The sequence below is a fragment of the Ascaphus truei genome, chromosome 5, assembly GCF_040206685.1.
Source record: "Ascaphus truei isolate aAscTru1 chromosome 5, aAscTru1.hap1, whole genome shotgun sequence".
Classification (NCBI taxonomy): Eukaryota; Metazoa; Chordata; class Amphibia; order Anura; family Ascaphidae; genus Ascaphus; species Ascaphus truei.
The window spans coordinates 89,867,342-89,887,766 of NC_134487.1; the positions used below are offsets into that span (position 1 = coordinate 89,867,342).

The 20,425-nt window shown below is 39.5% G+C and overlaps 1 protein-coding gene across 13 annotated transcripts in view; it reads right to left on the minus strand.

The window, feature by feature from the left end:
• Positions 1 to 20,425, minus strand: part of NAV3 (neuron navigator 3) — an 879,638-nt gene that overhangs the window by 68,340 nt on the left and 790,873 nt on the right. For 8 of the 13 annotated variants that reach the window (XM_075600199.1, XM_075600193.1, XM_075600190.1 and 5 more), the window contains 6 exons: positions 16,551 to 16,711; positions 15,072 to 15,260; positions 14,137 to 14,189; positions 11,385 to 11,429; positions 5,446 to 5,469; positions 3,025 to 3,102 (listed from right to left, as the gene is read on the minus strand). In XM_075600199.1, coding sequence (XP_075456314.1) covers positions 3,025 to 3,102; positions 5,446 to 5,469; positions 11,385 to 11,429; positions 14,137 to 14,189; positions 15,072 to 15,260; positions 16,551 to 16,711 — 550 coding nt within the window. The remainder of the gene's footprint in view (positions 1 to 3,024; positions 3,103 to 5,445; positions 5,470 to 11,384; positions 11,430 to 14,136; positions 14,190 to 15,071; positions 15,261 to 16,550; positions 16,712 to 20,425) is intronic. The other 5 variants (XM_075600194.1, XM_075600192.1, XM_075600202.1 and 2 more) reach the window with 2 other exon arrangements.

Below are 20,425 nucleotides of genomic sequence, written 5' to 3' on the forward strand. Positions count from 1 at the left end.
TACTATGCTACTGTTCTACTGTGTCAATTTCAGGTGTTTAAAAACCAGAACACTAAAATGCCATTTTCTGCTCTCGCCTGCACTCGTGTCTTAAGGCGCTACAGTTGGAAGAAATCACGCGCCATGACATGGGTATTACGAGGTATAAAATGCGTGAAGTGTTCGAATAACGGCCGCTGCATCTGTATATTGGGGCCTACATCTTGACAAACGAGAGCTCTGGCCTCCACTCCAGGAGATTGCACTCGAGTAACCCCTTCCTGGCCTATAAGCACTCATGCCTCGGTCGTTAGAGGTATGAGGTATCAAATCCTTTCCTGTGGAAAAACAGACTTACTTCTGGAGCTTCTCTCAATGATGGAATCTAGTTTCCTACCTAACAGATGTCCCTCTGTCAAGGTTCTAGTCTGTAGTACCATTCTCATCCACTGGGACTGCTGCTACTCTGCTAGCTCTCTCAAAGAACATTCCAGACCCTGAAACCTGACATCCTGCTCCCAGCCACAGTTCCCTTGTCTGTACGCCAGGTGTGCTGCTGTTTCTGCCTGCTCTGGGTTTTTCTCTGTTTGTCTCCTCTTGGATGCTTCTGTCTTCAGTCTCTGCCTGCCTTATAGTTTCCTGTTTCCTGTATCTCCTGGCCTTTGCTTTGTTTGTGTCCAAATTCCTTCTAATCTGCCCTGTTTCTGTTTTGGTTCCTGTTTGAGTTCTGGTTACATTAATTAAAGGCCCTTCTATTGAACTAGCTTGCCCCAGTCTGTTTCCTGCTAGCAAGTCCCAGTCCTGTTCCCTAGTCCCAGTCCTGTTCCCTAGTCCCAGTCCTGTTCCCAAGTCCCAGTCCTGTTTCCTAGCCCCAGTCCTGTTTCCTAGTCCTAATCCTGTTCCTGCTTCGCTGCCCTGTTCCTGCCTTTCTGCTGCCGATCTCTGCCTGTGACCCTGACCACGCTATCTGCCATCTGCCTGCGACCCTGACAGGTCTTGCCTGCTCCCCGCTTTTCCAGGCACTGAGGTCCTACCCGCTACTGGAGTCTCCCTCGTGACACCCTCGAAAGGAATTGAACACAAATTGTTCTTTGATGACTTTGAAGTGCTCTTCTGGCTGTGATGGATAGTGCCATTGACCTTGCTGCTATCTTAACTGAATCCTGCGATGCTTCACTCTTGATACTGATGTTATAGCTATGGAAGGCCTGCTTGTTTGTAAGCATGCCGGTATCCTTAAGTCGGCTAGTAGCACTTACACCTTATATTGCAGCACATGAACAGGGTTGCCAGCATAAATGCTGTCCTCCACGTGTCTGTGTTCCTTGTGCGAGGTGCAGAGTAGCAGGGCAACAACAGCGTATGTTTACTGAGCACTTTTTTGGGGGGGAGCTACAGTACTTGCTTTCCTAGCAGTGCTGATAGTGCTGACACCTGTATCACCAGTGAGCTAGTACTGAGTACCAGCTTTAAACCCTCTTTCAGGAACTCCAAAATTATGGGAGTAGGTGGTACAAACAAGCTTACATTGTGATGTTGACACCACAGATAGAATCACTGTCAGATTCTATGGTATACTGTAGAAGTAGTTTTCTTCCTTGCCGCTATCAAGGTTTGTTCCACCTTGTGTAACAGTCTTCTGGATCTGAGAAGTTTCAGCTTAACCTTCATGCCGTCAAAGTCCAGGCCCCTGGATTGGAGTCCTGCACCGTACCCTGTATAGCAGGCCTTAAACCATTGGTAGTTGCCATGGTTCGTCTGCTAAGGATTTGGATTATTTGTGCAAACCGGAATTCCCATGGGAAGTAAAGTGCGTCTATCTTAGTAGCCTCAGGGTAAAACATTCCTTAGCAGAAACCTTGTAGGTTTCTGTTCTATGCTGTTGCCATGTGGTTTCTCTGATCTCCCCATCTTTTGATTTAGATAGTTGAATGTCGTGCTTGCTCCCCGGTTTTCCGGCCACCGAGGTCCTACCTGCTATTGGAGTCTCCCTCACGACACCCTCGAAAGGAATTGAACACAAATTGTTCTTTGATGACTTTGAAGTGCTCTTCTGGCTGTGATGGATAGTGCTATTGACCTTGCTGCTATCTTGACTGAATCCTGCGATGCTTCACTCTTGATACTGATGTTATAGCTAGGGCAGGCCTGCTTGTTTGTAAGCATGCCGGCATCCTTAGGTCGGCTAGTAGCACTTACACCTTATATTGCAGCACTTGAACAGGATTGCCAGCATAAATGCTGTCCTCCGCGTGTCTGTGTTCCTTGTGCGAGGTGCAGAGTAGCAGGGCAACAATAGCGTATGTTTGCTGAGCACTTTTTTAAATCTCTCGCGAGAGCTCTCTGCTGCCCCCTGAGTCCATGTGGTATGGAGTCTACCAGGACTCCACGTGTGCGCCAACACAAACAGCTCTTACCAAGTTTCTGAAGCTGCGAGCCTCAGCGGCTATTTGCAGCATGGCCTCCCATCGGCCCCATGAAACAGCAAACTCCTTGGAGTGCGGATGTCTGGGCTTCAGCGGGAGAGAGAGGGAGACAACTCCCATAGATCAACTAGTAAGTAGTCAGGTAAGCCCCCTCTACCCTTCAGAAAAACACTAACCTCTACCTCAGCTAAGTAGAACAGAAAAGAAGACTACCTAGGGAGAAAAGGAGGGGCTATTTATTGTCCTCCCTCACGTAGATTTCTGTCCTATCTGAGCTGGAGGGTGAAACTTAACCATTTGGTGACCACTGCCATGGGAACAAGCAGGAAAAATCAGAATCTGTTTGCGGATTTTAAGTGGTAGGGAAAACAAAAATCTGCCTTTGAGACTAATCTGCAAAAATCTGCAAAATTCCACGGTTGAAAGGAACCTGCAAAATCTGCTGCGGTTCTGAATTTCTGCAAAAATTGAGCACAACTCAAGCTTTCACTTGCAACTCCAATATACACTATGTTGCAATGGGTATATTTAAATATATCTCGGCAGTTTACACAAGCTACAGTATGCTTTCCAAGGTTTTAGGTGGTAGTTTTATCTATGATATGGTAAAGCTACTTACATTTGATGAAAGCTGTGACGTTAGAGTGGCAACCTTTTCTTGTGATGAAATCAGCTCCCTTCGCAGCTTTTGTATTTGCTAAATCATAATGTGAGAAGACAAAATGTCAGCAGATATTTGACACATTTGAAAAATCATGCCACAAACACATTTCAGTACATCGGCAGTGACGACCCATGCAGCTACAGTACAATGAGGTTATTTGGTATTTTTTTGGTTGGTTGTTAAAATAATTTTATAATTTTTTTTACAGTATGTTGAATAAAAACTCATCTTAGCTTAACTCATCTTTCGGTAGCTTCAATATATGTGTATTAGTTTTATTCTTCATGTGGTTAATGTACCATTATGAATTGTACTAGAGTAAATTATAACATCTGTTAAAATGCTATCTTAGTGGTAAACAAATAATCATTATTTTCAAAGAGCCGTTTTGAAAATCACTGTTCTTTGTCGGTCCACAAACGAGGTCTATGCAGGCTCAATACGGGATCAGAGCAGCAAGGTGCTGTGCGTGGCAAGGTAAGGAGCGTGGCGAGGTGCAGACGAGGTGCACACTTTTGGGGGGCAATTTCACATAGAGCATGCTCTATCTGTAGATTGCCCATTAAACTACTGTATTTTTGTCAAAAGTCTAACATTCGTGCAGTGTACTTTTCCAGTTCTTGTGCAGCCATTTGTGACTATTAACAGCTTATCTCTTTATTAACATTTCAAATAAACTAACTTGAATCAAGGAAAAGAAAATAAGGTACAGCGTTAGAAAGAAAGGGAGGTGGAGCCATGTCATTTAGAGAGCAAAGACCCCCAAAGAAACTTGCAGAGCTGTAAGTGGACAATGCACATGGATAAGATGGGCTATTAAAAAAAGCGTTTAGGAAGTGATGGCTGCAACACCACAAACAGAACTGTTAAATCATTTGCCTTTACCAGGATCGGTTCCACGGGTTTTGCAAATAACAAATGTGCTTTACGGAAGTAAAGGCAAAGAGGAAGCTAGCTATTACAGGACAGAATCTGATTTTGAGTCTGAAAAGACGAGGCCCACCTTCATACATTTCACTCATGACTACTGCATCTGGACTCTGCCGGCTCCGATCAGAGGTAGCATGAACTTAAGAAGGGGAGATCACGTCAAGGAAATCTAAGTGATTTCTTCCACACAATGGTAAGGGATATTGATATACGTGGAGGTGGAAATGTGGCTTACATAGATTTCGGCTTGCTGTTACACTGCCATATAGTACAGTATGTGAATTTTAAATATAAAATCGTTGATATAATTTAATGAATGTGCTTTGCTGCATTTTACAAACAGTATTTGTTGTGGATAATTTCCAGGTGGAATAGCTTTGACAAAGAGCATGTTCACTTTTGTTCTGAAAATGTAAACACTAGTACTGCATGACCCTCTATAGTTGATAAGCTAGTGTATAAAACAAGTTATATTTTATTTTGGCTTTTAAAGGCATCTCTTTATTTATACACTGGTTGCGAAGACCATAAACAATCTGCTTGTCCCAGAAAAGAAATAATTGTATAAAACTCTTTTCCTTCATAGTTTATTTAACCCCTTGAATTCTGGAGGGGCAGTGGAACCAGAGTGCCACGGACCTCCAGCAATCAGCTACCACTTGACCGCTCCTCAGAGCCATTACAGCGTCCTTTAGCCTGGAAGAGTAGTCCTCCTCTTCCATTTCCCTTCACTACAAATCACATCCGATGAGCACTCTGTGGACATGACTTAGCTACTACATCATGGCAGGCATGGAGTGCCAGGTCCTATGAAGTATTGGCTACATCCTGGGTCCCCCAAAGTGTTAAAGATGAAATCCCGACTGCTTGTTTTTTTGTTGTTTTTTTTAAAACTCACCTGAATTAGTGGTTCCCCTAGAGTGGATTTGTGGTCCCTCATATCCAGACACTCCCAGATCAAGCGATATTTGTAGCTTTTTATAGTGGTTTTGATACAAAAAAAAACCTACAAATATGGCGGTGGACTAGAAACATGACTGCTGAGGCCACCAATTGAAAGCAGCAAAACATCTCCAAATAAAGTTGTGGCTTACACTGGCTGCTGGAGCGAGCCCCGACTCTGGCAGTTATATTGTTTCCCCAGACAGTCCTTCCGTGCTCTACCACCCCTGAAGTGGATGACCCCTGGATATTGGGGGCTACTGATGAGCTCCAGTTCAGGTAAGATTACAAATAGAAAAATGTAATTGCCAGGATTGTTACTTTTAGAGACGGGGGATGACAGAGCTAACTAAACTTAATTTACATATTTGTGCACTATTTTGCAGTGAAAGCCTCAGTTAAACTGTGACCTTAATACGTCAATTTGTTGATGCTGGCACACTTGCTTTCTTAAATGCTCAATTCGCAGATAATCATAACCTTTTAATAATGAATAACTATTACCTCTGAATGTGCCTTTTCTTCAGCCTACAAAGCAAACAGAAAGAGTCAATAATGGAAACATAATAAAATGGTATCCAAATACATATGTATATGGAAAAACGTGCAGGAATTTGAAACAACTAAGTAACCTACATATATTTTTTACTTTGATACCCTTACCAAGACAGAATATTCTATTGAACAAATACTTGCCAACAAGTAGAGCTCCAGAACCAACAATATTGCAAGGGGGACCCAGATATTTGTGAGTAAAAAAATGTGCTCACAAAACAAATCAGGTTATGTTGATTGTAATGGGTAAATGTGTGTTTATTTTCAATGTTTCTGACTAATTACTAAACACTGTACTACTGTATATAATGTATATAATGTTTTCCCTTGTCCTGCTGAAGGTATTTTTTACTATTTACTAGAGATGGGTGAATTTTTTTTGTGAATTTAATGTAGATCCGCCTTGAATCCAGCAGTTCCTTTGATCCGCGGATCACTCTCCAAGAGCTGTCAGGGGGGGTGGGGGGAGGGGGTTCGGAGGCAATGAAAAATCTATTTCTGGACGAATTTTTACAGACAGACAGATAGACAACAGACATTTCTAATTGTATTAGCAGTCGCCATTTGTATATATATCCCCTAAAGCATCCCTGCAAATAAATTAGGGAGACATGCCCCTGCTGAAAAAGGAGCACACCTGAGCAATATGCTAATGGCTATGCAAAGGATATTTAAATAAGTCCCGCCCCACATTTCGTTAAATTGTAAAAGGATTTCCATAACAACTATATAGAGTTCATAATAATCCTAAGGCACAAATCTAATAGCTGGAATAATGCAAGATGCAACAAGCCTAGAACCCACAACCACTGCTTTTCTAAGCCACAGCTCTAGCAATGTGAGCGAAACCAGCTGATGGGTTGCAGTGCATACTGTCTACTAACTCCAAGGGATATCAATTTTGTTAATTGTATTTGTAACCTGAAAAGCACTTGAAGCACAAAGTAATAATATATACTGAGGGATATGAGTTACGGAGGCCAGGTGACATTAAATAAAAGTTGAACAGAACATGGGCTACCTCATTGTACTGGGTTAGAAGAAAATGGATGCCACCTCTGCTGATATAGAGATTATAACTTCGGGTTGACAAGAAAGCACTAATATCAATTGTAGACAAATATTCTTAGTACTATCTGGATGTTATACATTTTCATCTTATTAGAGCAGATCTATGCAATCTCGTTTATAAGGTATAGATTGTAAAGGGGACATTAAATCCCTTTAATCCCATTAAATCTCTAGGATTAAAAATATTGGTATTACACCTCAACTGCCATTTACCTGCCTAAGTTTGCAGTCTATCCAAGTCCTTCTGCAGAGAAATTACATCCTGCTATGATTCTTCTACTCTACCTTACACAATTTAGAGTCATCATCAAAGAAGAAGACATTGGTCTCTATGTCAACCTCAAGGTCATTAATAAACAAATTAAAAAGCAGGGGTCCCAGTATCGATCCTTGAGGTACTCCACTCACAACTTTAGCCCAACCTGAAAAAGCTCCATTTACGACAACTCTCTGTTGTCTATCCTTCAACAGGTTTTCAATCCAGGTGCAAATATTTTTTACAATGTGTCCAATTTGCTTTATTTTGTACACTAACCTCTTGTGTGGAACCATATCAAAAGCCTTTGCAAAAGGATTTAATGCGTCCTGACAATCTATATCAACGAGAATGTACAGATCTGGTTTAATAAGATGAAAATGTATAACACCCAAATAGTGGCTTAGACTTGTCAGCACTTTGTGTGCTCTAGGAAGCAAGTGGAATAACGCCCTGCAGTTTGTAGAGTTGTATTTATTGTAAAATAATGTATTTCAATTCAGTATGTGTCTGGCACTATGTCAGATTGAACAGTGAATATTTGTGTCCCTGTTTTGTTATACCGTAGCCATTTTTGTGCATATCCCTCATGTAGCATCAAAATGGGTACTCAAACCTGTAAAAGCTCCCTCCCCCTGGCTTTCTTTAAAAGCAGACCTCCTCTTCCACTTCCTGGTTGACAGTTTAATGTTTCTTGTGGAACATACCTGAGATAACTGTGAGATAAACTAATAGCTAGATTAGTTACATATGTGAGAAATGAGAAGCTCAAAATTAGGATGTGACAAGCCATCAGCTGGTATAGTTCACACTGCTAGTGCTGTGGTCTTGAAAAGAAGTTGGTCGTTGTTTCTAGTCCTGTTGGATCTGACATGTTTTCAGTCATTAGGTTGGTACCTTAGGCTTATTATGAACTCTATATATTGTAGTTGGCATGGAAATCTTTTTATGAAGTGTGAGACAGGACTCATTTAAATATACTTTGCATAACCATTAGCATATCTCTTGTGTGTTCATTTTTTTAGCAGAGGCATGTCTCTGCATGTCTCCCTAATTTATTTGGAGGGACACTTGAGAGGATATATATACAACTGGTGACTGCTATTAAAATTAAAAAGTTTGCTCTCTCGCTCAAATTAGTTGGAGACTGCAAATTTGCATGGGAAATTTGAATGAATCTACATGGATTTCGGGAAATGAATTTTGACAGTTTCACCCATCTCTACTATTTACATGGGAAGCTCAGCCAAGAACGCGTGTCAACTCAATGACCGGCATTCTTATACTTCAACAAAAACAGGCATAATTTTCTACATTCTATATTGCCACGAGCATGTAGAAAAAAAATAAGATCTCACATTTTAAATAATAGATGTCCTATATTCCAGATGTTATGTTTAAATAGTATGGGTTAAAATTTAAAAATGTGAGTACCTATTTTAATGAACAATATATCACAATGCCACTGGTGCATTAGTTAAGATTAAATAAAAAACAACTAAAAGATAGAAACTAGCATACTGTTAAATCTAAATCTAACACACAAATTAAAAATGTAAAAGTAGCCAAAAAACGTAAAGAATATTCATTTACAGGCATATTTTTAAATGTATATAATGGAGATGGCTCACATCCTCCAAAACATTAAGTACACATATACAAAGCAATACTAATCACGATACAATATTTGCAGAAAGCAGCTGTTCCTCTGCTGACATCTACTGGTAACTATAGAAATAAACAGTCATTTCTTCTATGCCCGCTGCTTTCATAAAGGTTACTACTAAAATGTGGTATCTGGATATATCGCCATTACAGTTGATACCTGAGAATGTATAGGGAAGTATTTATTTTTAGATTGATGACAAACTAGATCCTGAATTGAAAATAACATAAACCACAGCAATCTGAAAAAGCATCATTTATATTTTCATACAAGATTGTTTAATTGAGTCTATTAAAAAAAAACACTAGAAAAAAAGCGCTAAAGTAACACATTGAAGATAAATACCACTAAAGTGCTCCAGGCGACAGTGAACAAATATTACTGTGCAGATATTACTGGTGAGAATTGGACTCTCTCTCAACAGAATCACTGTTATTATCCAAGAAGTTTCTTTAATTGAGACAAGCCTGGGGCACTCACTTTTTTCTGTACCAGATTTATATAAGGAAAACAATTTATTGAATTTCAATGGGATTTTGTTGTTATTGGAAATATTTTTTTTCACTGCCTGTGCCCCAGTTTTTATCTTAGAACACACGTTTTTTACTGAAGCATTTAGGTAGCCCTGTTGGCTGATTTTATTAATCTCGTATGCATTTACCATGACCCCTTGCAGACGCACTTCCCATAACACCCCCCTTAGTGTGTCTGTAAGTTCTCCCTACATATCACTTAGGTTGTAATCTCGTCAGGGCAGGGACTCCTTTTCCTAATGTTACTTTTATGTACAGTATGAAGAGCTTATTCCTATTATGTCACATGTATTATTACTGTATTGCGCTATACACATTGTTTTGTTTTTTACATAAAAGTTAACTGCCTCAAAATGACAGATTAATAATGTGAACACTCCAAGACAATTGAAGTTTGAAAAGCAATAACATTGCATGGCTAGTCAAAAGAAATGCGTGCTGCATAACATATTCTACATTACAGTATGGCTATATACTGTAGCTACTAAAAATGACCATTTGCACATTAACAGTTGGACAGCACTAGGGGGCCAGCTTACATTTCTATACTGACAGATGCATTCCAATGGCAATCTAACCCTGAAATGTATTTTACAGTATGTTCCCCTGACACACATAATATACATTGAGATATTCATATACTGTATATGCAGGGCCGCATCCAGATTTCCTCTGAGCTCAAGACTAGAGTTTCGACAGCCAACCCCGCCTCTCCCCCCTTGTCCCATCCCATCACACCTCCTCGTGAGCCTCCTCCTCACACCTCCTCGTGAGCCTCCTCCTCTATCCCCGCTTTCACACCTCCTTGTGATCCCCCTCCTCTATCCCCCCTCTCCCAATGTATTTCTCTTCCCCCTCATCTATCACTCTTTCCCTTCTCTTCTTCACTCACTCTTCCCACCCCCTCTCCTCTCACACTCCCCCCACTCCGCTATCACTTAATTACACCACCTCAGACTCATTCGCGCCTCCCCACACACAATCATCCTAATACCAGTACAATTCCCTCCCGCAATACCCCCTCCACCCATGCAAAACACAATATCCCCTGGCCTCCAAAATACAATACCCCCATCCCCTCAAAATACAATATCCCCACACACAAAATACAACACACAATACAAAATACAATACACACACCTACCTTTTGTGTGGTCTGAGGTCTCTGCTGCCCCGGATCTCTCTCCCACTGGTTTGTGTCAGAAGTTAGGTTCACCCAGAAGTCGTGTTCAGCTTATGGCGCACACCGGCAGGAGAGAGGCCCGGTCTGGGAGAGACGGGCTCACAGAAGCTGGGTAGAGCAGGGGGCCAGTGGCCGACAGCTCGACACAGAAGTTTGGTCGGGCCAGTGCAGTGCAGACTGGGCTCCCCGCATCCGCAAGGCCCGGGACACTTGTCCCGGATTTCCCCCCCCCCCCCATCGGTGGTCCTGAGTATATGTGATGCAACTAATAAGACGTTTATTAGGGCTGCAGTACATTGATATGATCATGACCAGCAAGGAGACAGCATTTTATAATATTCATAGCATGTGCACTTAAGGACAGGCAATGAGATTTACCAAGTAGCTTCTTTTTTTTAATTGTTATACCATTTGCAGGAACTACCAGTATTAATTTTGTTTGTCAGGGAGTTTCAGGGATGCTAAAGAAGGTCTTATTTTGTTAAAACAATTGAATGTTTATGGGTTACTTTAGATGTTAAGTCACTTTATTCAATTATTTGTCATAAAGACGGCCATCAAGCTGTAGACTTTATGCTTGGGAACATATATCTTATATTAATACTAAAGATGTGGCATGTCCGGTGCCGGACTTATGCATTAGCAAACTAAGCTACCGCTTAGGGTCTCACAATATGTGGGGCCTCAAAAACAGATAACAATGAATGCATTTCAAGTTTTAAAATGGGATGATAAACAAAGATATGGGGGGAAAAAGATTCTCTATAAATATGGGTATTTTCATTCAAATGTGAACCTAAGCATCTTGTGCATTGAAAGTGACAAACTTCATAGCTTATCGTTTGAAGACAATGATTTTGCTCTCCAAAGATAATGAAAGCAAATGTTTTAATATTAAAATTAATGTTATATGCAAACACTGTTCATTTTAGCTTTACTCTGTTATCTTTGTGTATACTGTAAAAGAGTACTTCAGTATAAAGTGATACATTTTTTATTTGGACTAACAATTGATACTATAAGTATGCACCCCCCTGCTTACTGCTGATGGATGTATAGTCCTATTTCTCACTGTCCTTTTCATCCATGCATTGCCCTGTCTGTTTATTTACCATTCTCTCCCCCATTCCTGTCCTACATCATCTGAATTAAATTATTATCTTGTTTTATTTTTCTTACATCTGTGTTAAGCTCATGGAATCTGTGTACATCAGAATTGCTGGCCTGAGGAAGAGAGAAGAACAGTCGAAATCTTGTCTTATAATATCAATTGTTAGTCAAAATTAAAAAGGTATCACCTAATACTGAAGTACAGTAGAGGCAACTCTTATTCTAACAAAAAACAGTGGCAATTCCCCAAAAAACCCAGGAAACACCCAGGTACATTCTGAATACATACCTTAAACTTTCCTTAAACTAGCCCCAGCATTTCTGCATTGATTAATGGCCTATCAGATTAACAGCGGGGGTCCCTGGCAGTCCCATTCAAACTGAATTGGACTGCCAGGGATCCCTGCTGTGTTAATCCTATGGGTCGTTAGTCAATGCAGAAATACCTTAAACGTGCCTCAAACTAGCCCAGAACATACCCAGCACATACCCAGAATGTAACCCGGCTAGTTTACAGCAAATGTTAGAATAAACGTTGCCTCTACTGTACTCATTTACTATGCACTATTGCATCTGAACTAACACAGGTTTTTCTACTTTAGGCTGCGCTTATAGTTTCGCGACAGTGACGTCGCGTCAAAACAAATGCATTGTTGCCATCGCGTGCGCTTATAGTAAGCGCGGCGTGACAGAGCGAAGACTTGGTCGCGATCGCTGGAAGTCATCTCAATTTGATTTTTGCAGCAACCGTAGCCTTATTCATATATACTGTAACAATGCTGGTAGAATACTTTCATTCATTTCAGTTTCATGTTTATATTTTCAATGGTCCCTTAAGTCAGCCTAAAGAAGGAATAGGATATATGTAATTTCTCTAGAGTATTTTTTTACGGATCTTTTCGTTTATTTTTAATTAAGTTTATTTCAATTTCTGGTGGATTCCTTCAATTTCCATGACAATTACAGGTATTAATACATGTATTTATTGTTTAATGAAAGATACAGCTCAACCCGTTATAGCGCGATCCGCTACAACGCGGATCCGCATATATATCGCGGTACGAGTATGGCTCCCATTTTAAAAAGCTCAGCTGCATTTTTTTTTCAAAGATTTATTGCTAACTGAGACAGACAGACACACACAGCCACACACATCAATCAACCCCATGTTGCTTTGCAGAAGTAAAGTGACACGCCTCTTCCTGGTCGGGTGAGTGTCAGTGTGTGCAGTGAGTAGTAGGAGAAGGAGCTGGTGCTGGCTGCAGCTATAGAAAAGTGATGGAGAGCAGAGCAAAGCAGGGGGCTCCAAGATAACCCAGCTCTGCTGCCCTGCGAAATGCACCCAGCTCCTCCTCCTGCTGCTGCTAGGGGCTCCATCCTTTATCACCCTGCTTGGATTACTGCATAGTGGCGTTTTTATTTTTTTAATTTTTTTTTACCCCAAAACACACTTTTATTATTATTTCACTTTTCAGTCCTTGCTAACATGTTAAGTGAGCCCCTGATGGGCGTTTTTATGGTGATTTTATTGGGCAAGGGAACTTATTTGCAATACTCCAGCGACGTGCAATTGGAAAGGAAAGTAAGTATGTAACTTTCTGGCTCTGCAAGGGTTAAGGGAGCTCTCTAACCCACTAGATCGTGAGTCAGGCCATATAATATATCCCTGGTTGCTGCATGGATAGGTTTCATTTACAAGGGGGCTATGGATCTCTCAAATTGGCATTTTGGGGCTTGTGCATGAACATGTAATTTTTGGGGCTTCTGATCCATAGTATCAAACCAAACACAGCTGAAGTTCAGCAGCCAGCAACACATTTGCCCTAATGTCAGTTTTGTGTATAATCTTGGTACTTGGCATCTTGTAAAAGAATTGGAACTGTTCTGTGTAATTTTTTAATGTCACTTTTTTTTTCAAATTGCTTCACCCCAATAATAAACGCATTACTAGGGTTCATGAACGCCATCTGTGTCATGACCAACTTGGAAAGTGGATGCAACAATAGAGACATGCCGTGAAACACCCCCCCCTAAAACCCATAAGTTGTTGTTTTTTTTAAACACCCAACATTATTGGTGACAGACAGACACAGAGACACACACACACACCTCCCTCCTCGCTCTCTGGAAGCTGACGAAGCAGGGAGAGGAGAGAGCTACAGATGTCGGATAAGTCGCAGCAGCCATTTTTTTCTGCGCTATCCTAGTTGTAACGCGGTCTCATTCGGTGGCCCCCGAGCACCGCATTATAACAGGGTTAACTGTATATAACTTTCTTAATATTTTTCGAAAGTTGCAAACATTTTCTTTTTTTCCTATTTCTTCTCCTTTTTATGACCCTTGTTTTTAATCTATATTTAATGTCATATGTAATTATGGGTATACGGTATATGGTGGATTTCTAGTTTGTTGTGTCTGATTTAGTGCCTATTGGCAAGAAATGCGTCAGGTTTGGGAAAGCTCTTACTCAGGGGTTTACTACCTGCAAGCTCATGGTGTTTATTTTAAAATGATTTCTTCAATAAAGATACAATAAAGATTCCTTCTTGATTCTCCATCCCCTGTGCCAATTCTTTGCTCATTGTAACTGTGCAGCACCATGGGACCTAGTCATTGTTTTCCTTTTTAGGCAAAAGTCACCAGCAAACTGGCATTTTAAAATGATAGTATATACGACCAAGAGGTATAGGGCAGTTTTCAGTTACAGTAAGATAACGAGGGTTTACAAATATTATTCACAGCGAGAATGATATTTCATAAAGCATGAATAAATCAAAACATTTAAGTGAATGTTATATAACCTTAGATTATTACAACTTACAGTAGAGTAAAGAGATGATGTGCTGGAAACCAGTGATAATGAAGATCCATGTACTAGAAAACACAAAACATCACATGCAGTTATCTACTTAAAATACACTGAACATAAGTAAAGCAAAAGTATTGTAGAGTTATGTACTGTTCCATCACTTTTATGGCAATGAAAATCTGTAAGTTCAGAACAATTTGCAAATGCATACTACACTGGAGCGGCCATGTTTTTACTGTATTTTGTTAACACCTTTACATTTGTATAGTATTTTTGAGGAAGATTTGGAGGTACTATTAACAGTGAATAAAGGATTATATGTGAAGTTAAGTATTTTTTATAATATCACTGTCATACTGTGTCACTATGTAAACACCATTAGGCAGTTACACAGATCGTTAATGCTCAGTGATAATGTGATAATGCAATTCAAAGCTCATATTGTGTTGATTTAGGAGGTAATATATTCATCCAATACAATCTTTACTGGTAATGTTGAGTATGGTGAAACAAAAAGTGTCCTAAGCTTTACGTTCTACTTTTACTGAGTTATAATTTAACATGTGAAGTAAACAAGTAAGCTGAAGGAAGTAGCCACACAGATGAAACTCAACGTCCTATTTTTAAACGGCAGTTTATAACTAGAATACCATTTTATTGTGGGATATACAGTATATATATAACAAGTAACTGTTTATTATTAGATTTCCATCCTTGGTGATTTTGCCTTGCCTAATTTCAAGAAATTCTAAGTGAATTTTTTAAATATTGCCCTCTTCGTCGAAAATGGATGTGGAAGTTGAAGTTCATGCTGAAAGTTGCAGCAAATATGTACATTTTGCATATAGTTCTTTCATTACTAATAAGTATGTCCTGAAGTTAGAACCTCTTTGGAAATATCCTTTTTAAAAAAATCATTTTTAATTACAGTGCATTAATTTTCTTACCTTCCTCCATGCTATCTCTGAAGGAACCCGAATGGCTGATTGCTCTTGGTCTTTCATCTAAAGATGTAACACTTCCACACAGTTGAGAATCTTCATACAACTCAAAGGAAGAGTCTTGTGCTGGGATGCTATTGGATCGCATCATGCTAGGTCCAGGGAGATTAAACTGTGACAAGTTGGTTGGACTTACTGCAAGAGAAGTTTAAGAGTACATGGTTAGGATCAATTAGAATAGGATATGATCAACATATAGTATACGCATGTAGACAAGAAGAGATCTGTGAGGTATGTATAACTATATCTACAAAGAACTGTCATGTAAGTAAATTCAAAGGTTAATCAACCCTAGCCTTCTCAGAAACCTAAATGGATTATATAAATATGCCAAAAATACTACAAAGAGCATACTTTGGTCCCTCGAGATATCTTCATTTATTAATATGCTTGCAGAATTATAGGCAATACTGTATATTCTGGCATGCTGTTTTGTTCAATGTACCAATGCATGTCAATATGTCAGTACACAATCAATAAGCACAGTGGTATTGCTTTACTATTGTTTGCCTTAAAAGAAGACAGAGAGAATAGCTTTTATCAGAAACTAACCTAAGAGAACCTAATCCACATGATATTATTTTACAAAACACTCCTCACACAATTCTCTATATACAAACATTTAATGGAGCTTTTATTTAAATTATTCCTATTTTATTAGTGAAGTTTCCTAAAAGTATATTTTTTCACATGCTTCTGATATTAATGCATGAAAAACATAATACATCTGGAAGTGATTAGTGATTAGCAATTGCAAAAAATATAAACTACAGTATGAATGGCTACGATAAGGTGGATTTATACGAAAAACTTTTATTAGTAACATGATATTTATTTGTACTATAGGGAAAACACTGAGCTTTTGGCAAAAAAGGTACTGTAAGTCTTGAATTCACCACTCATTTTGTTGGTAATATTGGTACAATCTGAATGCAGCAAATACCTTACAAGTAAGTGTGTTTGCTTATCTGTAGCAGGTCCCTATATTCTGTGTCACCCCATTGCCGCATGTCATACAATAGTTAAACTTCGACCAAGATTCTTAGTGATTCCATTCACGAGTCTATTGTTGGTGTCACATTTTAGCTTATTATCCATTATGAACATGGATGTCTACTACAACTTTTATTTGCTGCATTATAAAGCGTACACAACAAATCCTGTGTTGAGGAAGCACAGAATCAGAAAACTCACTCTAGGCTGCTGCTTCAAACTTTTGGACTCATCAGCTTAGTTACGGTTTCAGACCAGAGTACTGTGGTATCTGTATTTGGTCTAAAACTATAGCTACAATCTAAACAGATATACATATATGGACTGTATGAAGTAGTGATGTATATTTGACTATGCATTAACAAATACAAAACTTGGACCTGAACATAAACCACAGCTAGTTAAGCGATGATGCTTTTTGAAGATTCTTACCCAAGTTGGAGTAGTGGTATTTTCCTGTGGTGGAAGAGGATATGCTTGATGGGGAGACAAGTGGAGACTGGCTGCCCGTGTCCTGCAGACCTCCAGTGGAATGTGAGCGTAACCACTCCTTACCTTCTTCTTGACTGGTCTGGCGAGATGATGGAGTGTATCTGGAATAAAAAGGAACTCTTGTGAATAAATATACACACACGTTTTGTCATACAAATATCACGTGGGCTATGTTGTAAATTATATAAAGAAACTTATATTCAAAGCCTTCACGAATATAAACCCGTATCGAGACAAAATCAAAAATCAGAAGGAAGCCCGTGGAACGCTGAGAAAATCTAATGAAAACAGACTCAATTAATATTTGTTTTTATTTCAATTATAATATTCTATTTTGTGAATCTCAGTTTATATGGAATGGAGAGTGTGGATATCACAGCGTACATGCTAAATTTTGATTTTGGAACAATTAGTAGCTGTTATGATGAATCTGGAAAATGGCAGTTGAAAAATTTTCTATCTGTTAGCGGTTAAGTATTAATTAGCTGCTATAGGAAAAATTACACTATTATTATTATTATTATTATTATTATTATTTAAACAACCATAAAACCAGTGCATAAAAACAAAAACATATGCATTATATAGTATATCAATTGGGAAAAAATAACTACATAAATAAGATTATACAGTATAAAAGAATAGATGTATTACAATGCAGACAGTCTCCAGGGACAGACTGAATTTTTTCTTGTCTTCAGTAGAAATATGTGCTTACTGTTGAAACATGGCATTAATTCAAGAGACAACATTTAGTACAGTACATCAAATCTTTTTACAGCAGACTGGAAAGATACACATGTGATCAATATGACAACCTGAAACATAACTGAATGCAAAAAGCAGCCAACAGGAAGTAAAGAAATGTTAGTATCTGTTTGGAAAAATATAGGTAAGTGAGACTTGAAACTGAAATAAAAGTAGCAAAGTATGACACAAATTGTCATACTTTAATCATGTTAGTTTGCTAGATTTGCATAAATAAATTGCCTTTAGAACCCCTCTTCAAATTTTGACTTGTCTTTCCTAGAGATTGTAATGGTGAAAGAAAAAAGAGTGCTTAATAGTCCACTAGACAAGTGGTTCAATAGACCACTTTTGAGACTGCTTCTGAGTGTTGGGCTAAAAAAGTTCCAACACTACATAGAAAACATACAGTATATATTGGTGTAAACAACATAAAGGGCCAGATCCACAACTCCATTAACTCAGGGTTCATAATAATGTTATCCAAATCAGTAATGGACGTTATATACCGTGAGGTTAACGCTAATCAACAAAGCTAATTGTATACTAAAAGAACAGCCGTTTGTGATCCTGCAGCATGTTAAGTTAGCACTGCCTTGCATTAGCTTTAAATAACGACTCACGTTATACATAAAAGTGGGGTTAGCTCCCGCCAGACAATGAAATATTGGTTTTGGAGGAGAGTAGAGTCCTATTTTACTTGTGTCCCAAGTGCTATACAGTATATACACTGGCGACACACTTTATTCGAGCTCGGCTAGTCCCACGAATTCGGGTATACCCGGGTGTATTGAGGTTTGTGACTGTTTTCTGCCCGAGTGCATTGAGTTATTTTCCAGGCAGGGATTGAAGCATTTTATTCCCGCTGGCTGCAATACTGCACAGTATATATATATATATATACTGCATTACAATTCATGAATTTATGCCATCTGGTAGACACGCGAAGCATTGCAGCCTATTAAATCCTAATCATTATCATTTAACAGATCAGCCGCCCATCAGCCAGGCATGAACCCAGGCTGGGAAGGCAAATGCAACGGGGCTTGTCAGAGGTGAGGAGCGGCGCATTCCAGGTATCTGCCAGGTACATACCGGGTATTTGCTCGAATAAAGTGTGTCGGTGCAGTATCCATCCCAGACACACCTTTAGACAACACATAGGGTAGATTCACAAAGCTCCGTTAATGTCATCTTACCTAAGTAGTTAACGGATGTTGGCTTCCCTGACTTTAATGATGCAAAAACAATGGCCGTTAGGGTCCTCATTTGCATATGATTAAGACATCCCTGTGCTGACTTTAATGCGGGGTCGCATTAGCCATACAGTATGCTAAGGAAGATGCCAGGTATATATTTCAATGCAATATTTACCTGGCATCTGCCATCCCAATAAAAAAAAATGAACTAACACTTTGAAAGCCACAGTGACCATGAGGGCATGTATTATGCATGCCTTCATTGTCACTAAGGTAGCCAATGTGTTAATAGAAATATCCTATCTACCCTACTACCCATTGTATGTCATAGTGGTATAACTGCTATGTTATACAAGGGGTTAACCCACCCACCCCTTAATCCTCCCTGGCGGCCTAAGCTCAGTACCCCATAATACACCTCCCAACCGCCACCCCCCTAATATACCTAACCCCCACTCTATGGTACTGGCTATATCCCTACTAGTCAAAAGTGGCTGATCGGGATAATGGCCAACATCAACACAATATATAATAACACCACAGGCAATAAAAAAAAATGTCAAAAAAGTAAACACATATACATACATATGTAACAAGTCTTACAGTCATTGTGGCCACGGTGAAAAATGCAAACAACTGCGTCTCTATCGCATCTCAATCATGGCCACAAGGATAGTAAGTCTTGCATGCTTTTAGACAGGTTTTTTTTACGGTTGGGCATTGGCCCTTTTAGTTGGATTGGTAGCGGGGGTGGGGGGGTGGACGGGGGGAGGCTCATTTCCCTGATAATGGAGGCCTTCAAATAGGAAGGGGTAAGCCAAATATTTCTGCTACCATTGAGTGCCACTGTGGCTACCTAGGCTCATCTTAACAATTTCAATGTGTGTGTGTGTGTGTGTGTGTGTGTGTGTGTGTGTGTGTGTGTGTGTGTGTGTGTGTGTGTGTGTGTGTGTGTGTGTGTGTGTGTGTGTGTGTGTGTGTGTGTGTGTGTGTGTGTGTGTGTGTGTATATATGTGTGTTCTATTTTAGTTTTTACTACCTGTGGTGTTATTGTATTTTGTGTTGATATTGGCAATTAGTCCGATCAGCCAACTGTGGCTAGAACGGCTAAAAGTCAGTACTGTAGAGGGGAGGGGATTAGTTGTGTTGGGGGGTGGTTCTCGGGGTAGGTGCCCCGAGGAGATAGGTAAAGCCACCCGGGGGGATTTACAAGTGGTTAACCCCTTATATGCTATAGCAGTTGTAACTGTTATGACATACTTTTACTCTCCATTGTATTTCTATTCAACTCTTGGTTACCTTAGATAACATGAAGGCATTGTATTGTATTGTATGTCTTTATTTATATAGCGCCATTAATGTACATAGCGTTTCACAGTAGTAATACACAGGGTAATCAAATAAATAACAGATAATATAAATAACAGGTAATGGGCAACAGGTAATGGGTAATTCATAAAGCATGGTCATTATGGCTTCCAAGGGGTTAATAGACAGGTCTTGGCTACATTTTTTGGCCTACTCCAGGGTATTCACTTTGGCTTTCTACTGCATATTGCTAAGGAAACATATAAAGCCAAACTCACACACTTTCAGAACCCTAGACAAAGCAAAAAAACAATGTCTGCTACCTGGCTGGAAATACCCAATGCGAAGGTATACCTATGAACTAAACTAACATAGCATTAAGTCCCACGTTAACTTTAACGGTTCACTATAAATATGTGTTGAGGTGGTTCACACATCCTTTGCATATCATTAGTACTCAGGTCTGTTCAAGTTAAGGGTAGGGCTTCTTAGCTTTAACACCGCACTTAACGCATTGTTAGGGAGTTTTGAAGATCCTCGTTAGCACTTAATGAGACGTTA